The sequence below is a fragment of the Sinohyriopsis cumingii genome, chromosome 15, assembly GCF_028554795.1.
Source record: "Sinohyriopsis cumingii isolate HCF-2022 chromosome 15, ASM2855479v2, whole genome shotgun sequence".
Taxonomy (NCBI): domain Eukaryota; kingdom Metazoa; phylum Mollusca; class Bivalvia; order Unionida; family Unionidae; genus Sinohyriopsis; species Sinohyriopsis cumingii.
In genome coordinates this window covers 21,342,256-21,365,220 of record NC_142975.1, presented here as the reverse complement: position 1 = coordinate 21,365,220, position 22,965 = coordinate 21,342,256, and the positions used below count along the sequence as shown (strand labels likewise).

At 34.0% G+C, this 22,965-nt stretch overlaps 1 protein-coding gene across 1 annotated transcript in view; it reads right to left on the bottom strand.

The window, feature by feature from the left end:
- Positions 1-1,670: 1,670 nt before the first annotated feature.
- Positions 1,671-22,965, bottom strand: part of LOC149781389 (polyamine-transporting ATPase 13A3-like) — a 409,406-nt gene continuing 388,111 nt past the window's right edge. The window contains exons 32-34 of the mRNA XM_089935483.1: positions 12,963-13,045; positions 11,196-11,380; positions 1,671-5,931 (exon numbers count right to left, since the gene is read on the bottom strand). Coding sequence (XP_089791609.1) covers positions 5,762-5,931; positions 11,196-11,380; positions 12,963-13,045 — 438 coding nt within the window. The 3' untranslated portion in view covers positions 1,671-5,761. The remainder of the gene's footprint in view (positions 5,932-11,195; positions 11,381-12,962; positions 13,046-22,965) is intronic.

Sequence of the window (22,965 nt, the reverse complement as noted above, 5' to 3'; positions counted from 1 at the left end):
CCCCCTGCTGTCTCTCTGTCCCTACGAAATGGTTTATTATAGCCTTGACAGTGAAATAGATCATCATTGTGGTTAGCATTTAATTTGGTTTCAGTGAGTCCTAAAACATGTATATTATTTTCCATGGAAGACAACATTAACTTAATCTGGTCTATCTTTCCCACTATACCTTGTACATTTAAGTGACCTATGTTAAAACCTTTTGTATTTAGTTTCATATCAATTACATGTATGTCATCATGCAATGGGGTACTCACTGAGATTGTCTCCATACTGCTTTTATCATTCTGACATCCTATTTCTATATTTAAATGTTCATATATATTAGCATCTTCAAAGTCACATACAAACCCTGAAAATCCATTTACATTTGCATCTACAATAGTGTCCATTGAATAGTTAGAGTCAAGAGTCCCACTGGGTACATTTAGTTTTTTTGTAAATGAAGCGTTGGCATTCTCCTCTTTGCCAGCTTCCTAATATGTATACATTGATGGACAAAGTCTTTGTTTGTGTCCATATTTATGGCACCTAAAACACTCGATCTGTTTGCCATGATGGCATACCTGTGTCAAGTGCCCAGTTTCTCCACAGTTAAGACAACACTCTTCATTAAAGTGCTTGAAAATAGGGGCATACATGTTAATATTTCTCAGTAGCTGAGAGGTTCCTTTTCTGCTTAGATGAATTTTGTCTCTGTGGTAGAGACTAAGGTTGACATCCTGATTCTGAATGAAGAAAGATTTGTATTGTGGAATATAATAAACAATTTTATAATGAATCTATTTGTTTCTTACCAGTTTGAGCCAGTACATCTTGCAATCTTCCAAGAGTTAGGTGCATTAAGTTTTGAAGCAGTAAAATCCATGTACACACCAAATCACGTGCCACAAATACATCACTATATCAGCCACACCGGGCTTAAAATAATGCACTTTCTGCTGGCATCACAAGTTTACCATTTCAAAAAATTATTTCTTTTTAAAAATCACTTATAATACTAGTAATTATTTTATGAGTCATATTTATAGGTATAGAAAATTTACAGTGACAATGCATAGTAGCAATGTTCTCATTGGATGAAAAACAATCAGAAGTCACACGCCTTCTGATTGACTAAGTGTTTGCACACCAGTCTACAACCCAAGGAGGGTCGCAAATTGTGTGAACATTCATCTCTTATGATCATTCTCAACCGTTTGCCGATGAAACATTTTGAGGACTGGTGTGTAAGGCTTCACAATGTAGTCCAGTCCTCAAGATGTTGGTGTGCATTCTAACTCAGATCCTCGCAAGTGTACCAAAACACACACACTCACACACACACACACACGCTGAGGCAGTTAAGTTATAATGTATCAGATAAAGAAGTGAATTGAGTGAGTGGTTAATCAAATATATGTGCTAAAGAAAATTTTAAACCAAGATCTTGAACCAGAATGTCAACAAAATGTTTTTCTAGACCCATGACCCCACCCTGGGTACAGAAACCAGGGCCAGGAGAGGTAATTACTGAAGGAAATGTAGTGAATAGAGAGAATGTAATGGATGATATTCCAAATGTAAACAGAATTGGGAGTTTAACCTATACTGTACACAGATACACACATAGACAGCCCAATGATAGATACTCCTGTCTAAGCTATTAAAACAGAAAAATAAAAGTAAAGCATTGTTATAAGTTTAATGCACCATAAGAAAATAAAAGCTAAAAATATAACTAAGACATTTTTGTAAGGAAAGACATGCCAAATAAAAAATAATAAGTCCAAAGATTAAATGAAATTGCTAATCTTGGCACCCATTCCACTTTTGAAAATGTTCAGAAACTGATTACCTATCAGTTGTCATAGTATGGTTAGCAATGAACAGGGAGTACTGAATGTTTATACCATGGAACATTTATTTTGTCATAGCATGGTCAGCAACAAACAGGGAATACTACATCACCATCATAGTTTATACCATGGAAATGGTACTTTGTCATAGCATGGTCAGCAATAAACAGGGAGTACTGCATGTTTATACCATGGATTTAACAGATTATAGTATGCAATGTGTCCATTGGTCAAATGCCATTATTTCAGCTAGGAGGTGATTTACTGACTGGATGTTATTTAATAATAAGCATTAAAGTGTTTTTTCTAACGAAGTTATTCGCTTTTATGTAAAACTGACCTTTAATTTCAAGATGTCCAACCGCTTAAAAATCATTATTATTGTAGTTTGAACTGGTTTCAACAACCTTCATGTGTACGTGAAAACATCGTGTATTACATCACTGCTTTATGTTGTTGAGTAGTCATGTTCCCTGATCTTCACTCTCAATGCTTCGCTCACTACTCTTGTAGAATGCAGCTCAAGGAACATTCTAAGCAGGGAACCAGACTAGTTACTGATTCAAATTCACAATCAAACAAGATTCCTTTTGTTTAAACAACGGAACATTTAGTTTGTGAAAGAGCCATCATCATCAAAAGTCAATTTTGTGTATTTTGGATAAATAAAATATTGATTGCATGATTTCATTGCAAGTGATAGTGAAATTTCTTATCATCTGTGACGAAATTTCCGAGTGCCAATTCATGAATTACAAATTAACTACAAACTCTGAAATTAGCTTTGCACTAAATAAAATATATCTGTGAAACAGAATTTCATGTTCTCTCAAAAAAGTGTAACAGTGTTCAATTGATCGCTTTCAGTGCGTTGACCTGACACTAAACTGAGGCTGCTGACTCTTAGGCACGTTGGATTTGCATTCCTTTAGAAATATTCAATTAGTCCACCTCCTTTATTTGATACAAAAGATGCAATTAAGATGGTAATACATGGTCAGCTTTTAATTCAGTGCAACAATACAACAAATACTTACACAAATTAGTTATTAAAACACTTAAATAGGTTCTCAAAGAAACACTCACAGACATAGCTGTTACATGATTTCTTATTAAAAGTTGATAATTTCATAATGTTTATTCAAATTTCCAGGTCATATCCACCATTTTGAACAATATATCAATATATATTATCAAGGTTTTAGTTACCAATTTTCTTCGTGTTCAACAAATAGGGGTCAAATTTTTGGCACTTTCTAGTGAAAACAAAAATGCGATCCAAGACTGACCCCACGTTATAAGTGGGTTCGTGAGTTATTAGGGTGTGAGTCATCGAAGGAGTGGTGTAATCTCATAGGCTCTTCAGGTTAATGAACAGCGGAGCTACATAGTGCAAATATTTTATTATTAAGAAAAGAAATAAAACTTGCATTAAAATACATCATACAATAAAGAATGTACAATATACATATTGACAATTCACAAAATTACATGCTGAAAATATTCCAATTTACATGAGTTTCAAACCTTTAATTCTAAAATACTTAGATATAAAATATTTTAGAGATGGGATAGAACTTTATATTACATTAGTTATATAACTTGACATGTTATAATAGATGACCCACCACACTTCCTGAAATGCCCTAATAATGTAACCATGCTACATCATCAGCACAGATCTACAAACACTAGATGTCCCTATCAATATTGAGGACTGGGACATACAAATAACTTCACTCAGTGATATTTCACAGTAAATCAAGACTACTTATGCTATGCAAGTTAAGTTTATAAGTTGTGAAGTGAAATATAACAATAAACAAAATGTAAAAACATATTTAAAAGTACATTTATCTGAGCAATGTTCCTCCCCTTCCTTACATGGAAAGCTATTCAACAAGTAAATTGGTCTTTATCACTATCAGTCAAGTCTCAGTATTTCAAAATATGTTGTACATAAAACACAAGCTCATATATTTTTAACTTTTGTTCCTCTACCAACACTAGCATAACAAGCTACCATATTTACCTGTTTATAACGTATACCCATCTTTCCATAGCATAGATTTAGCTCTATCATATCATAATGCTTCAGTAGGTATGGGTCCTTACTGTTTGCATTATTATAAAATTAAGGTTGTACCATGGATAAAGACAAACAGAATCAACCATATATTATACCATAGTATATTATATTTTATAACTATTTTTGTAGTGCCAACATAATCATCACAATAATAAGAAAAGTTTATACTTGCAACAAAAGGATCAAATTTAGCCTAATATCATTCACCTGGTTAACATCTGTCAAATAACTAATTGCAAGTCTGTTGGCCAAGAAATCTGAATCTGTTAGGCACTTTCTATTGAAATTTCTTACAATATTGTTGATTGTACATAACAGAAAAACTATTATTTTAAGATTTATGAAGCAATAGTTATGTATCTTCTTCCATATTTGATACCACATCAGAATCATTTGTCCAAATATTGTAAGGCCCTTATGGTATAATGCTTTTTATCAAAGTTTGTCAAATTTGGTTTAGCACTTGTCTGGATAAAATTGTGAAACATTTTTCTATTTGTAGTAGTTGCAGCCATTCCTGATTCTGGAATGGCATTATCTGAAAGGCTTTCAAGCTAGGGTCAAATTTTGTTAATGTCATTTTACAGTTAGTCATTCCAGGTTTCCATTTTTAGTAACAAAATCTAAATTTGACAATATATTGGCATGGTTTAAATAAACTTTAAAATCCAATCATTGCTTGCTGTAGAATTTGGTCAGATTTTATTGAGAGGTTATTGAGAAGACATTTTAAAGGATTTTAGATATTTTGTTGTAGTACACATATTTCATTGTGAACTGGTACCAACTGTATAAGTCTGAAAGCCCTTAATACCAGAATGATTTCTATCAAATTCTGTCAAGTTTCTAGAAATAAGTAATTGCAGTTTATCTATTTTAAGTGGGTAGCCATACTTGATAGATGATTAGCATCATTTATGCAAATTTAAAATCCCTTTATACCAGGGTGCTTTCTGTAAAGTTTGCTCAAATTCTGTTCAGCATTTTTTCAGAATTAAATTTTATATATTCACACCAATTATGGCTGTATTGGTGGGAAGATGAGAGTCATTTTGTAAAAACTGAAAACCTGGTATGTTGGTATGCTTTCTCTCATATTTGGACAAATTCTATTCAGCAGTTTTTGAGATAAAGTTGTTTTGAGGGTTTTCTAATTTTAGTAATGGCAGTTATATTTTATGGCTGATTGGCTTTCTACATTCAAAACATACCAAGATGCTTTATCAGATCTGACCAAATTTTACTAAGCAGTCATTAAAACATCTTTCCATTTCACTAACAGTTTGCCTTATTTGATTTAGGATCAGCAGCATTTGTAACAATATGAAAGGACAGGATGCTTTCTGTCAAACCTGATCAAATTCTGTTCAGTGTTTGGAAAATTCTTTAATTGGTCAGTCTATATACAATAACGGTGGCCATATTTGATTTCAGATAATCAGAATTTATAAAAACATTAATGGCCTTTATGTCAGTGTCATGTATGGCGCCATGTTTGTTTTAAAGTACTCATAGGGTTTCTAAGTAGAAATCAAAAATAGTTAGTCAATATTGGTCCAGTAGTTTCTGAGAAGGTCTTTAAAATATGTTGACAAATCTATGACAGAGTTAAATAATTAAAAACAAAACGAGGACTGAATATAGAATGTTATACTTTGTAACCATTATCATTGGAAATATATTACAATCAGAGTAAAAAAATGATAAATGTAATGAACCAAACAGATGGGAATATACAGCATGGCATGTTACAATTTTGTAACATTCATTTCTCATTTATTGCTTAAACTCTTTTTCAATTATCACAAGAGAACTATCACTGCAGTTATAGATGCTACAATTTTGTCATATCTTGTGAGTCTGGATATACTTCTGCCTCATAAGCAGGGTTAATTTTTCCTCCATTAATGTCCAGTTTGACATCCTGGTACTTCACCAATTTATCAGTCTCAGAAACATCTGCATGGTTGGAGTAACTCTGACCCATAGATTTCCTCAGAGATCCTAACAAAAGAATGACATGATTTAAATAATTTATCAGACACACATATATCTGAGTCTTATCTTATATACCATGAAGAAACAAAACAGACCAAGATCTAAACATATTTACAACAGTTTAGTTGTTTAAAGTGCAAGTAACCAGATCAAAATAATCTTTGAATATTTTCTTGTCAAATGATTCCTAAAATATACAAATAATCAATGACACTGTAGATTAGCATGTAAACATTATAACTATAATGATAATATAAAATGTATCATCCAAATATAAGTAAAACACTTTTAGGTGGAAACTGTACATTTCCTTTTCTTTGAACTATATCCTGTCTTAGCACATGTACAACTAAATAAATGTTTTTTATCTGCTAACATACATGAAACACTGACCTCTCCCACACTTAACCCCTAGCACCAAGATGAGAGAATAAATGTGAACAATTGCCTCTGGTAAAGTCAAAAAGGCAATTTCCCTTACAAACAGACAAATTATTGGTCAATATGCATACCTTTATAAGAGGACCATGATAATCATCAAGAATTAAACAAATGCATTGGTACAGTGGAACCCCGCTATAACGCGATGATCGGGGTCCATAAAATCGGATCGCGTTAAAAGCGGGGTCGCGTTAATGCGGGGTTTCACAATATTTAACTTTTTTTCCGAGAACATATACGTGTATACATGTACAATGATCAAAAGTCGGCTTATCATCAGATGAATATTAACTGGAATGCATTAATTAAGATATATTCAAAATAATCGATGGCTAATATATGGCTAATATATTTATAGGTTATTACTGTGCATTAAAAACATTTACTAATTTTTATTTGTTTGAACGATAATACAGATTGACAGATTGACCGATAATACCAGACTATTGCTATATCATGAAAAGTGTATCAACACCGTATGCTACCGTGCCGTCGTGGCATGCAGTTCATCCATAATGGATGTAATTTAATTGAAAATCGTACAGATTTAAAATGTTCAATAATTTTGTAATAGTCTGAATTCGTCGTGTAAAATATAGGATGAACAAAATATTGAAACCATTTACTTGCCGTCTGATATCGTACGGTCATTGCATGCAGCTATTCCCGGGTCTACATACGGTGTCTATACAAATTTCATACCGCTAAAATTTTATCATATGCGACAACTGCAAGAATAATTAACAATCAACGCATGATTTCAGCGTGCAAATAACTTTTATTTCAGATTTTGTGAACATCAAAAGAAACATGTGAAAACTGCTAAATTAATCGTTGCGCAAAGTGCAAAGTCAGTGTGGTTCCAAATTTAAATTTCATCATTTCTTGAAAAATATATCCAATGACGTTTGCTTCTTTGCCGCGAACTTACTCGCCTTAAATTTGGAATCATCTCCATTGATACGGCGATCAAATTTCTCTGCTTGGGCTTTCAGAATTGGGCCAGAAATTGGAACACCTTCTGAGCGAGCTTGTACAAAGCTGAATCTAGGACATTGTCATTAGCTAACTTAACCCTTTTACGCTGTAAACCAGTTTCCTCTTCAAGAATGTTGGGTAGACTACGGAGCTTTCCTTCATCTGTTTTCCACCCTCGCAAAGTGGACTCGCTGATTCCTAGATCTCTGGCAAGCTGAGTTTGTTGTTTGCCCTTCTTTAGTTGATCTAGGGCATACAGTTTCTCTTTAGCAGAAAATGACTTGCGTTTTTGAACTTGCTTTTCCATAACAGTAAAATATTTTTTTATATAAGCAAACAACGTACACAGATAAAGCTCGATAACTAAGTAATGAAGGCCTGCAATGGTTACGAATCACTTTTTATATAAAACAAAATTAAGCTGAACGGATGTACAATTTCATACCCTTTTAATTTACAGATAATAAAGTGGATATTATTTACTTTCAACTGTTTGTTGTTTGATCACACCGCCATGTTGGCGGCTTTCGTCCTTTGATGTTTATTAAATTGTGCGACTCTTGTATCAACCACAGCTTTGTCTGCTGCTTGGCTGTGATTGCAGTTAAATAAGAAGCCCATGTCGGCTATTGTTTGAGCAACGACTGTATACAGATTTCATGGAAGACAATCACAAAGACGATTTACTGGCTTTACTCATGGATCCGTAATAAGTAACACTTCCGATAATGTTTACTTCGGCTTAACAATTCAAAAACCTAATTAAACCAGTTTTCTCTTCTAGAGTAGAATACGGAGCTTCACCACAACCTGTTCAAATTGATAAATTTCAGAAGCCAAGCGTTGTACACACTATTTCTCATATGTTATATATATCGTATTATTTTAGAATTCATACACGATCACTTCTCCAAAATCACTTAAAGAACCTGGATAAATTGTTAAGTTCCGATCGTTTATTATTAAAAGTCATACGCGAATTCTTCCACCAAATTATAATAAACGTTTTACACACTATTTCTCATACGTTAAACAAATATTTTCACGGTCCGATAAAAATACACGTAAATGAATTTCAAATTTCAGGAACCATGCCACGATCATATTATTTTAAAAGTCACAACTAATCTCATGCCCAAAATGAAGTTAATTTCTTGTTTTGTTTTTTTTTACTTTTCTCCAAATTTTTTTTCTCCATGTGTGAATGAATATACGAAATTTCGGGAGCCATGCTACAACCGCGTTATATCCGAATTCGCATTATGGCGGGGCGCGTTATAGCGGGGTTCCACTGTAACTTTAAGACTAAATGTAGCCAAAATATGCCATCCAACATAGCACCCATCTAAAATGGTAATAACTATTTTTAAACATTGAGAGTAAAGTGATTGACAAATATACACATCTTTAAGATATACTGTTACTGTGACAACTATGACAAATTCCAATAATAATTGCAAGACAAGCTGATTTCACTTTTTCTGAGATAATGCACCCATCTGTAACCTGGGTCAAATCATGTCCAAAATGTTCAAAAATGTGAAAAATGGCTATAATGCCATGAAAACTTAATCAGGTCATCTGCATATGCACATAAATATGCCTGTTTAATCTGATTTGTCTACATCATTTAGTGTTTGGTTAATCATGCTAAATATTCAATGATGTATTTAAATAATTGAGAAATTGCAGGCATTCCCTGAAAATCTACACACGAATACAAATACACTTGTCAACCTTGAGTGGTTCTATGGATGGTATATTATCTGCCTGCCTCATAAACTTCAATAGTTATCACTTAAATGTTGGTATTTTTTCAGTCAAGTGGCCATTCACATTTTGACCTCAAAATCAATATGCTTTTCATTATGCCAAGTGCTTAGCCATCCAGAATGTTTGATACAGGTTTATCTTGTAGAACTAATATTTTTTTAAAATCATTTTAGTATTCTAGCAACAGTAATGCAGACCTCTTGACCCCATCATTGATAGACTTGTTCCATTCCCCAAAATGCATGCCATCCAGAAAATTTTATAACTGTAAATGGTGGAGTTGTTTTGTCAAAAATAATTGTATTTATTTCAGTCAGTTTCTGTTATCTCTGACCTTTACAGCATCCTCTTTGCCTCCATGTGTAAGCCATCCACATAGATTGCTAACTGTAGTTGATGGAAAACTTGAGTTATTATGTGTGGAAACCATCTGTCTTCTTTTTGTAACAATGATCATGACCTTTGACCTTCTGACCTCTATGTGTAAGCCATCCACAAAGTTTGGTAACTGTAGATGGTGAACAGATCACGTTATTGTGCAGTAACTAAACTGGTAACAGATGAATAGACTGATGGACACCATATGATGCATGTAAATGAAATTTAAAAATTGTTGTAATGGTTGGAGAATCTAGTCATGTCATCAACAAATGGATACAAATATATGCTATAGAACATTTCAATGTGGCTAAAAAGTTCTTTTTAAGCAATCTTGCTAACAAGCTTCTTGAGATGAACAGAGAGACAGACAACACAATAACATATCAAGCTGCCACTGCTACATGCAGCTGGCGCATACAAAATGCCAAAACCAGGTAGTACAATGATTGTTCAACATTTACATCTTCTAATGATGATCTATCCAGATGTAATAAAAACGAGGCAATAAATCTTGTGCAAATCACTGGAGTACAGAGCTTTTCTTAATATTCAGATGATGACCACATTATGTTCCAAGTTTGACACTGGTAAATCAGAAACTTTGAAACTTGTTAAAATTACAAGATTTTTCATTATATCCAGCTCCATTGGAAAATGGGAAATAACTCCAAGAAGACTCGCAGGAGCAAAGTAATTTGTTGTTATGTGCATGACTTGATATTGACAAGAGCATGAAATAAGTTTTATAGTGAGGCATAAAACACTGTCAGGTTAGTTAAATTTCAAATCTTTTGCTATACACAGCATTCTATAAAAAAAAGTTAGGTGATTAATTCATAATTATATTTTCAGATGATGACCTTGACATGACATTACCAATTTAATGAGAAAACCCTGAAAAGTGTGAAAGACTTTGTGTTCATAAGGATTCTCTAACTCACAGCAACCTACAAGTTGAAAAGGACAATATTTCTAACAAAACTATCAGTAATAAAGTGATTTGCTGCAATGCATAAGTTCAAATTATGACTGTAGTACAAGTCACATGGGTCATGTATGCGCATTTACACATTTTAAATTAAATATAATTTATTCTTTTAAATTTTAACACTAATTGTCTTAAACCAAAGTCAATTCAATCCTGATTATTGGATGCTCTGCACCTTAACTGTTACCAAGAAACTTCCAGACAAAAATTATCTATTGCTATGGACTTTAACAATGGCGGCCATGTACTAAACTTGGGTCAAAATAGAGTGCGTCAAGTGGAATTGTCACAATCGAGAGTAGTATGAATTTGTTTATCAATATGCATAGCTTTCATTGTGACATCACAGAATGCAACATTCAATCTGAATTGTACTGGCTTATGCCTTAAGGCTCATTTCATCCAAAAATGTCTACATACTTTAACGTTGATTTTGCCATATGCAGCTCTCTGTGCATCTAGATAATAACCTTCCAACAATGAAGTGAATACTTGCCACTTAAAGGTATGTATAATCAAATTAAAAAAATTGACAACCGAAATAGTTGGTGTTGAATATCTACATGACCCGTGTGACTTGTACTATAATATACCCACCAAGATAAGAAAAAAGCATACGGTTGCAAGTATACATCTTGCCCAAACATGTGGGAAGTATTCTAATTTTCCATGCTTAAATAGGCAAGACAAGAAGACAAACCAAGATTACCTGTAGACCTGAGACTGGCTGTTTCACTGCTCTCAGTGCTGAGCAGACTGGCAGTATCATCCTGGGAATGGAGGCTCTTGAAAGCACTATCCAGTCGCTGGAAAGCTTGTGCCAGGCCAGCTTCCGAAGCAGTAGCTGGTGGCCAGTTGGGGTCATTTTTTAGTTCCTTCTCCAGGGTCAAATAGCTGTGATATAAACAGAGGACAATTCATATAAACAAAGCAATTATGGTTAGTAATCGCAAAGTTTGCTGTTGTTGTTGAAGGTTTTGACACCATTTTTCAGCACAAGATAGGCTATATATGGCGGCCAGTATAATTGGTTGAGGAAGAACCCTGGAAAATCCCAGGAAGAACCACCAACCCAATGTGAAGTTACTGGCAGGCTTTCTCACGTACCAACATTAGCCAAGGCCGAGAGTTGAACTCATGCAGATAGAGGTTAGATGGCAGTGATCTGCAACGGTGAGCACTTTAAACCACTAGGACACTTGGGGCCCCTGCGATGAGTGCATGCATTTGTCTCTATACAAGGTCAATTCTAGAAATGAAACAATGGGGTTCAAATCCTCTATCCATGTGAAAAAATGGGGAGTTTTCTAAATACAGACGGGATCATTTGAAGACCTTATTACCATACTGCTTAAAAATATGCATGATTTTCATAATTTGGTTGATACTGGTGTGATCTTTTGTTTATAAAAGCAAGAATCCAATAAAAACATATCCAAGAATAGTCCCTGTAATACAGTGTATGCATTACTGCATTCATTACAAATACCATGAGAAATGTTTATTCATTTTTCTCTAATTCATAACAAAATACCTATGTACAAGGACTGTTTCCACATAAAGCAAATTAATAAAATGTGTCAATCATATATATATAACATATTTTCTGGCCTATAAGATGATACTTTTTTACCAGAAAATCATAGCTTCGTCTTATACTCCGAATCAACTTATATATGGGTTATGCCATCCAAACTGCTTTATCATATTTTTCGTATGGAAAATAATTCTCCAAGAGTACGAAAAATAGTATGTAAAAAATATTTAATTACAGGGAAGAGCATGTATGAATAAATATAGGATCTCACATTGAGTATTTGAAACAATTACATGATCGTCAGTATTGAAAATTAACATCGATGTAATTGTGCTAAAGCAGCATGCACCAGTAATGTACTTTGTAATATACATTGTTTAAATTTGATTACATATATGTGTTAGAATTTACAAGTTGGAAGATGAATAACCATGACAAAGACATCTTCCATCACAATTGTCTTCATGCACCTAATGATGAAATAGTCTGTATGCCCCATTGAGAGAGAGAGTGACAGACAGACAGAGATGTCTTCACAACTGTAACTCTGTATTATTCATTTACTTGATGACTAATCTTACTCTTGTACAAGTGCAGTACCATGCTCCATTATCAATTAATACCACTAGGTAAGTGATTCCTTCTAATTTTTGTTTCCACTTCCATTATTAAAAGAATCAAATGGCTTTGTAGTGGTATTTACATGCTAATTAAATATGCTATGGCTGTACTCAGTCATTCCAAAATAACACCTGTTGGAGGTCAATAATATGTCTTTCCACTGACACACGAATATTGTATCCATTCCCACATTATCTGAATATTAAGAACTTCAACACAAAACTTTAACTAACCACCAATGCTGTCATCCCATCCTGAAACATGATAGCTATGCTTGCAATTGATTTACTGGGAGAGTCAAAAACACTTGCTACATACCTCTGTTTATTACTACTGCAACATCTTCTATCAATAAAGTCTTGGCAGGTCTTTGTGATGAATTTACTGTCTAATATAAACATCTGAAATAAATAACTTTTTTAAGTCAAAAAAGTTACAGCCTACAGAGACTTTCTATTGCTATTCAAAAACAAGAGGATCAAGTGGTACTGAGATGACTCACTTGACAGACATCTACGTATTAGCCATATGCAAGGACAGTTGGCCAACAAATCTTTTTTTTTATGGTGCTTTTGGACAGTTAAAGAACTGTTTCAAATGGCTGAAGTTATGTATCTCTATATTATCTTTAACTTTTGGTGCATGACTAGATTACAAATGAGCTAAATGTGGGTATGTGAAAAAGCTTTCCAGTAGCTTCTCGTGGTTCGGTGGTTCTTTCCGGGGTTTTCCCGGGTTCTTCCTCCACCATTAATACTGGCCGCCATATATAGCCTATCATGTGCTGAAAAAATGGCATTAAACCCCACAACAACAACAACAACAAATGAGCTATAAATAGTTGTTTACAAGTTCTAAAATCAGTCTTAATAATAAACCTGTTTACAAGTTTGAGGTTGTTTCCTCTGGATAGTTGAGTCAGGTGGGTTCTGTTGCAAAGTGGAGATGTATTGTGAAATACATCACACAGAGGTACTGTAACATGGAACAAGTATGAAACTATTGTAATGTAGATCTATAATGTGTATATAAAGATGAACCAGTTCTGGCTATATCTAATTGCAGAATATAATCATCTGTATGACTCAAAAGGCCTTCTTGCCAGGATTCATTCTGGCAAATCTGGTCCAATTTTTTAACAGTTTTGGGAAGTTGTTTAAATGTTTTACTATTCACAGTACTAATATTTATATATGAGGGTGGATCAGCATCATTTGTATGAACATGAAAGGTATTAATTTTGTGTCACATTTATTAAAATCTTGCAGTTTATGTAAAGGTTTTATCTTGCAGTTTATGAAAAGGTTTTAAGGTTTTTCTTCAGTTTTAATATTTGGTCAACCATCAGATAAGTTAAGGGGTTTTGTGAAAACTTCAAAGACCTTTTCATCAAATACAAGGAATATTCTAGCATAAAATCAATTTTAAGCAAACAAAATCAAGAAATATAAGACAATGGCTCAAATTCAAGAATTTGTTTAGGTTGTATCAACCACAGTGCATGTAGAAATGCCTCAAATTCAAGGATTTGTTTAGGGGGACATCCATCAATTATGTCAACAATTTTTGACAATTTTTTACCTCCCCTCCCCCCATGTCAACAACTGTCAAACTTTCAGTGACCCCCCTAATAAAATTTTACCCCCCCTACAAACTAACAATTTTTTATACGGCTGGCTTTTATGCTAAAAATAGAATTATGGAAATTAAAAGGTCTACAAAGAAATTTTAATTCATTTTTTTCACTTGTTTAACAGATTTCAAATTGACTTTAACACTTTGAATTCATGAAAACATTGAGAGTTTATATTCTAGCTTCCTAGACTTCCTTGGCAAGAGCTCAACTGGTTTAGGATTAAACTGGTGGGCTGTTGATGGGCGAGCGAGTGTGTGCCATACCAACGCACTGACTAATTTCCTATTTTTTGATTTATTAAATTTATTGTAAAAAATAACATTGTTGACATCAATTTATCTTGAACTCCCCCTCCCCCATGTCAACAATTGTCAAACTTCTTCAAATCCCCTCACCCCATTTTGTTGACATAATTAATGGACAACCCCTAGGTTGTATCAACCATGGTGCATGTAGAAATGCCTCAAATTCAAGGATTTTTTTTAGGTTGTATCAACCATGGTGCATGTAGAAAGCCACAGCATCCTGTTATTTTGCATGTCTCAAGTCTCAAATGAAGAATGTTATCAATTACTTCTAACCAAACAGAATCCATTGTTGGAAACCTTCCCTTCAAGCTATTTCTTTGATTTTTTAAAATATTTTTCATCCCTCCAATTAACACAAGGCATCTACAATTGCAATGCATACTGAAACTTTGTAAAATCTGACTGACACAAGCTTGAAATTATTCTTTAGAAACTACTGTTGATTTTTTATATAAAACTGAATGACAAGATTTTATGATGAAAGTAAGTTAGAACAAATGCAGTACAAAGTTTTAACTTTATCAGGAGGGAGTAGGGTATGTGCCTTAATTAACTCCATAATACATCTAAATCAATTAACAATGCAAATGCCATTGCATAATAAATTTGAAACAGGAAAAATGCTTAAGGATAGTCAAGGGAGATAACCATAAATGGCATGATGTATCATTTCAATAAAACTTTTGAATATTAAAATTCCTATTGTAGTGGTTACCTCTCCATTATGCAGGCTTACAAAAAGTAGTATCAGGGGAGATAGCCATGGTTTGTACTACTGATGCTGATGAAAGCAATCCAACTAAATAAGAAAGACTGAAAGCAAATTCATCATTTGGCTTTTATCTCCAAAATAATTTCAGATTTTGTCAGAAAGGATTCCATGTTTCATGTTTTGTAGCTTATCATATGTATGTCATTTAGAGGTTTTTCAAATTTTTGTGATGGTAACCATATCTGGTGGCTAACTGGTATCATTTGAATAAATTTGTGAAGCCATCTTGGGAGAATGCCTTTATTCAGAAAAGCAATTTAAAGTGGGTTTTTTTTGTTTCTTTCAGGGTTTTTTTCGTAATGGTGGCCATATATGATTGTGAATTCATATAAGTTATGCAAAACAATAGTTCTTTATTACCAGTATTCCAGAATGATTTTTGGCAAACTGGTCCAATGTTTCCAGCAGTCTTTGAGCAACTGTTCAAAAAATGTTATTTCTCAACTATAATGGCAATATCTAATAATGAATTGGCATCATCTGTCAAAACTTGAAAGACCTTTTAGGTTGTGTCAGAAGAGTCAAAAACATCAAATGCTGAGTTATGCTTTATGGCCAGGAAAACTAAATGTTTATAATGTTACCAAAAATTTTCAGATGCATTATTCAGCCATGAAATTTAGAAGGTCACAGCTATTAAAGCAAATTGACATGAAAGGTTAGACTTGAAAAATTTGGATGGAAATAATAACAACATCAATATCCAAATAAACAAGAACAAAATAAAGTGATATTTTTTCTGCATTAATCCAAAAGCAGGTCAGATTTTAGTAGCCATATTGATTCTCAGTTTCATTTTTTTTCTATTATCATTAATCCACCTTCTAATTAAGAACATGTACAATTTTACTGATGCTAAATGAAACAAGATCAATGACATAAGCAACTTCATAACATGAACTCATTATAATGATGGATCTTATAAGTGAGGGAGTACTGCATCATGTCAAATTTAAGTTGTAAAGTCTGGTTCTTTAAATGATATTTTAAACTTTTGACTCATGAAAGAAATAAAAAATTTTATTACAGGATGATAAAAAGGCAGCAGCTGTGTATAATGCTCTAAAAAAAACCTTTATTAGCTGATGGGTTACTTCATAAATAATAAACTTGCCACTGACAGTTAATGTGACTGTGATAAGGAAAAACTTGCCCCACCATGTGTAGTGCTAACAGCTTTCCAGCATAAAATACAATGGAGATTAGGAATTGGTAAAATAAAAACTTGCCCCACCAGGTGTAGTACTAACAGCTTTCCAGCATAAAATACCATGGAGATTAGGAATTGGTAAGTAAAAACTTGCCCCACCAGGTGTAGTGCTAACAGCTTTCCAGCATAAAATACAATGGAGATTAGGAATTGGTAAATAAAAACTTGCCCCACCCGGTGTAGTACTAACAGCTTTCCAGCATAAAATACAATGGAGATTAGGAATTGGTAAGTAAAAACTTGCCCCACCAGGTGTAGTGCTAACAGCTTTCCAGCATAAAATACCATGGAGATTAGGAATTGATAAGTAAAAACATGCCCCACCAGGTGTAGTGCTAACAGCTTTCCAGCATAAAATACCATGGAGATTAGGAATTGATAAGTAAAAACATGCCCCACCAGGTGTAGTACTAACAGCTTTCCAGCATAAAATACCATGGAGATTAGGAATGTTCATCCATTTTGCCAGTGCCAAAACAGAATTTTATTTTTTACTGGCATCATCTCAAAAAAATTAAATCTGGCAAAACCCACCACCACCAGAATTTTGAATAAAATATAATGATACATATAGTGAATATAACATCCAGAACTGCATAAATTACATGTTCATGCATGCATCCATTTTAGTGATGTATGCTGTATTACAGGGATAGTGTAGTTATAAATATTGTTTTAACATGAACTTGTATTTTAATTCAGAAGCTGCCTTGAAAATACCAGCAGTCATTTTGTATTGCACAAGATCAATGCAGTTTTATCTTCAGAAACCTGCAAAAATCTGTAATAGAGTTGCAACTAAAGGCAACTTGTCTCATCATCACAGCAAGCAGCCCCAAAGGCAACTTGTCTCATCATGACAGCAAGAAGCCATAAAAACAACTTGTCTCATCATCACAGCAACTAATCCAAAAGACAATCTGAATATGATCACAGAAAGTAGCTTCAAAGACAACTTGTCACATGATCACAGCAAGTAGACCCAAAGTCAACTTGTCTCAATTTAGTAACTTGCTCTGACTTCATCATTATGTGACAAGTTCAATTTTTATTTTCTCATCACCTAAATATATTGTAGCATTCCTGTTGTGTTTGGCCATTATTATTAATTAGTAACCATTAACATAATCTACTAAATTGCTCTGAAGGAGTAAATGATCATAATCTTTCAGTTTTAAACCTGCAGCAAGTTTATCATCTAGCAGGTAGATATTAATTAATCACCACCTACCTCTGACTAAAAGAATGCTTTAAAGAATGAAATTTAGTAACTAATCTTGGGTTTTGATTCTGCTCTCAGCATACAGTGACTCCCTTAACAAAAATAGCTTCCTCAGCAACATTACTTCATCTTTCTTCTTAAAATGGTAATTTCAAATGTGGCAACACATTTTGTAAATCTGTCAAAAATGTTAGTTTGAGGAACCAATTACATCTGATTTTAAAAGTTGTTGTTGTTGTTGTAGGGTTTAACACCATTTTTCAGCACAAGATAGGCTATACATGGCAGCCAGTATAATTGGTGGAGGAAGAACCCTGGAAAACCCCGGAAAGAACCACCGACCCACGAGAAGCTACTGGCAGGCTTTCTCAGTACCAACATTAGCCGAGGCTGAGACTCGAACTAACGCAGACAGAAGTGAGATGGCAGTGATCCATAACGGCGAGCGCTTTAGACCACTCGGCCACTCGGGGCCCCTGATTTTAAAAGTGAAATTGTTTTGGTGCGATCAACAAGACTGCTGTACATATTACTTTGCTCTTAATAGTTTGAAAAAAATGTATATCTGATTAATAACCCTTGATTGTTGCTCTTTTTATTATTATAATTATTATTATTATTATTATCGAAATGGTGGTGGTTAGAGTAATCTCCCTTTGATGTTGGGACTGGTGCCAAATTGCATCAATACTTCAATTTCTACTGGCGTTCTCTCAATATAAATTTAACTTTGGGGCAGCTGAGTGGGTGTATGAGTACACTGTTCCCTCAATAACTCAACACAACAGTCCAAAAACATCGAATGTACTATAAACCACGGCACAAGTTACAGAGGGGCCTATAAAAAAAAAAAACAACTAATAAAGGGCCGGAAATGAAGGAGGCAAAAGTATGGGTAGTGGGTGGTGGTGGTATGTTACATTGTTGAATACTCATTTTATAATCATGTTGAAATTAACTGTGAATAAATATCTCTTTAAATTAGTGTAGTTTGTTTGTCTTCATAAATTATCTTAACTTTCAGGATAAACTATACTGAATAGATCACTAAAGACATTATTTCACATGGTTTCCATATACTAATAAACAGATTGTATATGTCACTGCTTTTTCTGTTGAACTGGATGCTCTTTAATTTTACTGTTTGTTCAAAAATTAAACAAGATATTTCTTTTTTAAAAATGCTGATATTATTTTGAGAACAAAATGGTTGAAAAACATCTATTTTCATTTTTTACTCTTCTGTGGCTAGATAGATTGAATTGTAGCATTATGTAAAAATATATATTCACAAAGGTTAATCATTTCCAAACATGAACTAAATGGATCTAAAATTATTTTAAGGAAACAGTAATGGGAACACGCTAATATCTGCAGTTTATGACACACTTGACAAAAACTACTTCACATTTTACTGCCTGATTTATCTCTCCCAACAATGCATTTTGTTTTATTCTGTGCCAATGCTGGAATATCTAAAGCCATCTATGGCTTGCCATGGAATTAGAGTTATTATCCATGATTTCTGCTATTTTGTTTTTATTGCCTGTGCCATGATAATTATTCCAGAGATAAGAACACATGGTTATGTTTTTATGTGAACCAGGTATACACAACAATCATTTAATTCCATATTATTTGCAGTCTATGCTGATTTCCATTAGACTCCATTATCAGAATCAACATCATGCAGGTAATCATGAAATTTTAGCTCATCCTTTAGCCAACCTCAAAGTGTTAACTTGGCAATTTTGAGTTCACTACAAACTTTTGACCTCACTTTACCATTATGAACACCCTATCTAAAATACTAAGTTTTTAATTCACTATGTTTTGCTTGATTCCTTTACTCTCCGTGATCACATTTACAAATAATTAGGACACATTACTGATTAATATATGTACTTTAAAGCCTCACTGCTGCCATTTTTTCCCCAAAATGTCAGCATTTTTCCAATCTAAACTCTGGATGGCTGGAAATGATTTTTTAAACAAAATATCCGACATTAACCATTCTTTGAAATAATCAAGATGTTAGTTCAAATTCTGTTTGGGGCCCTGAGTGGCCGAGTGGTCTAAAGCGTTCTCCGTTACGGATCACTGCCATCTCACCGCTGTCTGCGTGGGTTCGAGTCTTGGATTCGGCTAATGTGGGTATGTGAGAAAGCTTGCCAGTAGCTTCCCGTGGGTCGGTGGTTCTTTCCCGGGTTTTCCCGGGTTCTTCCTCCACCATTAATACTGGCCGCCATGTACAGCCAATTGCGTGCTGAAAAATGGCGTTAAACCCAACAACAACAACAACAACAACAAATTCTGTTTAAAATTAAGAGGTGCCCTTCTTTATTCAGTCTTCACAGTCACTTGTAATTCCATTCTTTTTCAGAAGTTCTCCTAAAGTAGTGATGTAATACATTTGACAAATTATGTTAATGACTTATGTAATAACAGCAACATTTGCATGTGGAGGACAAATTGATTCAAGAGGGAATGAAGAGTGATAGACACACTTTTTGCAAGTGGATGTGAGAAAAAACAAGCAACCATTAGATAAAAATAAGATTCTGGTCAATACTGGTAATTAGGTGGGGTGCTGAAATACTTTTATGGGCAAACTTGGGCTGTAGACACACCTAGCTACAGTGGATTTCTATATTAACAGATAAGCAAATGACACAGACTTGCAAAAAATAATGTACGTCAGTTATGCCTATAAAGAAACAGTATTTGTAAATGCTAGGCTGAATAATGCATCATATCAAGCACAAAATGAGAATCACCTAAGGATCACCTACCATATCTGACATAACATATAGTGTTCAAATTTCTCATGTTTGCAATGCTGACATCATCAAATCTTGTGTTCCAGCTTTTGACTGAAATCAATTAACCCATGGATGTCGCCGATCAACATCAGATTAATTGTTACACATGAAAAATGGTTGGGGTTCTCAGTTTGAGGGGGAAAATTACATGGCTCATAATGTGATGAAACATCAATATTTTCTTGTTCAAAACCAATATCTTTCAAGATTCAGTATTATTCAAACAATTTGGCATACATGACTTTCTGCATGTAATGGTGTAATTGTGGCTTTAATGAAGTACATAATATATGTATGATTGGTCAAATAAAATGGGATTGATTTTGTGATGCAACAGTGACCACAAGAGCTTATGCAGGTAGGATTTGCATGCCTTTGAGCTACAATTTTATTGTACCTCCCTTACTTGATATGATTTGAAGACATACTTAATGTGATAAAACAAAACAAGTCTCTTCTAATCAACTTTTGCAAGCAAAAAACACTTCCCAAAGTTGTAGATCAAAACATAGCTGGCACATGATTATGGTCTCACAGAAGTGCTTGCAGATATTGATGTAATGTGTGAGTGACACTTTTCATATTTTAACATAAGAGTACATGTCATGATTATACTGTTTATACTGAAACAGAATTAAAAGATTAAAATATGAATTTCACCTGACAAAATATATTTAATTGGTATATATTTGTTGTGATGTTGCCAACTGCATTTACCAGAATTTTGCATTGATCGCTATTTCACAATATGCTATTATTTAAAGTATATTCAAACAAAATCAGACATATACCGGTACATTACACACATGTCTCTGATATGTTACAAATGTCTCTGAAAAAAATATTTTTCCAATAAACTCTAACAAATTACATGAGTTTAATTAAACTTGCAAATTTCACAATGTTGAGTCTAACATTTCAGGCACAACCAACCATTCTTGATGATAAAACAAGTGACATATCAAGGTTTCATTTACCAATTTTGTACATATATTTTTTCAAAACTCTGGGATCCATGCCAGACACCCCATTATAAGTAGATTCACAAGTTATCAGGAAATGAGTTACCTAACGTTTGGTGTAATTATGATCCTGTGAGTATTTTACTAGAAAAAATTGGTTTCTTCGTGAAATACATTAACCAATCATAATATCTAAGAAGAATAGAGGTGGAGATAGATACATTCCCTAACCTCAGCAAGACCATCTCCAGTCTTCTTGGGTATGTGAGACAGCATTTAGATAATCTGACTTGAGAATAGACTCCATTATGTCAGTGGGCAGCTTCAAAAGGGAAAAATGTTCCCTCTTGCATAAAGCTGTGTCCTTATGTAGCTGTTAAATGACCTGGGAAGAGAAACTATTGTTCCATGGCTATAGATCGAATTGACTCTTTAAGGATGAAAGATCTCTGTGAAAAATCTAGAGAAATGTACTAGGATGTCCATTCCCCTGCAAGGATGATGTCAGAGAACAGTTTTGCTCAAGGGCAATGTTTGTGTCCTAACTCATGAGTAAAGAAATAAAGCAAATTCATTTTGTCTGAGGTTATTCTCCAATATGCAGAACGAATAACCCACTGACTTTATCCAGGAAGAAAGTGTCTGTGCCGATATGTTGTCCTTTACCTCTGTGAAGAGTAAGAAGAAGCATGATCTCCCTCTATGCAATGACTTGATCCTACTTAAGTACTGTTGCAGAGGTCTCATTGGGTCAGGTTAGTACCCATGATAGATTTCACTTTAGGCAAATAGCCAATGTCTCTTGATGTGTGTAATCAATTTTAGACAGATGATAGAAGAAGTCTTTGCCTCGATATCCTCTCTCATGATGATGCAGGGTGTCAGTGGAATGGAATGGTAGTCTTTGATTGTGATTGGTGCAAACATTTTCTAGGCAAAGAGTCAAATTAGAAAGTTAGCAATATGAGATATTGATGCCTACAGTGGTATATAAAATTTTTAGGTACACCAATGTGTGAAGATTTTCCACTTGCCTTAATATGCTTATAAAGTGGAGGGCCATCATGCTTGAGCGATACTTCCACCATTGACTGTTTGTGAGAACTGTTTGTTCCAAGGGTTGTTTAATATGATCCAGACATGCAGGCTCAGCAACTCTGGGTTGGGATGAAAGACTTGCTATCGTGGTTGTTTGAGCAGATGAGAGAATATCTTGATTTTCCTGGAGACTTCTGTTGTGAACTTTATGAGGTTGTTGATCCTCTTTTATTCCATTGGAGTGGATCAATCAGAATTCTCTTGCTTTCACCATTGGGATCATAGGTGCTGGATAGAAAGTATATGCATCCAATCTACAGAATTGAATGCCCAGGCCTTTGGATCAGGGAC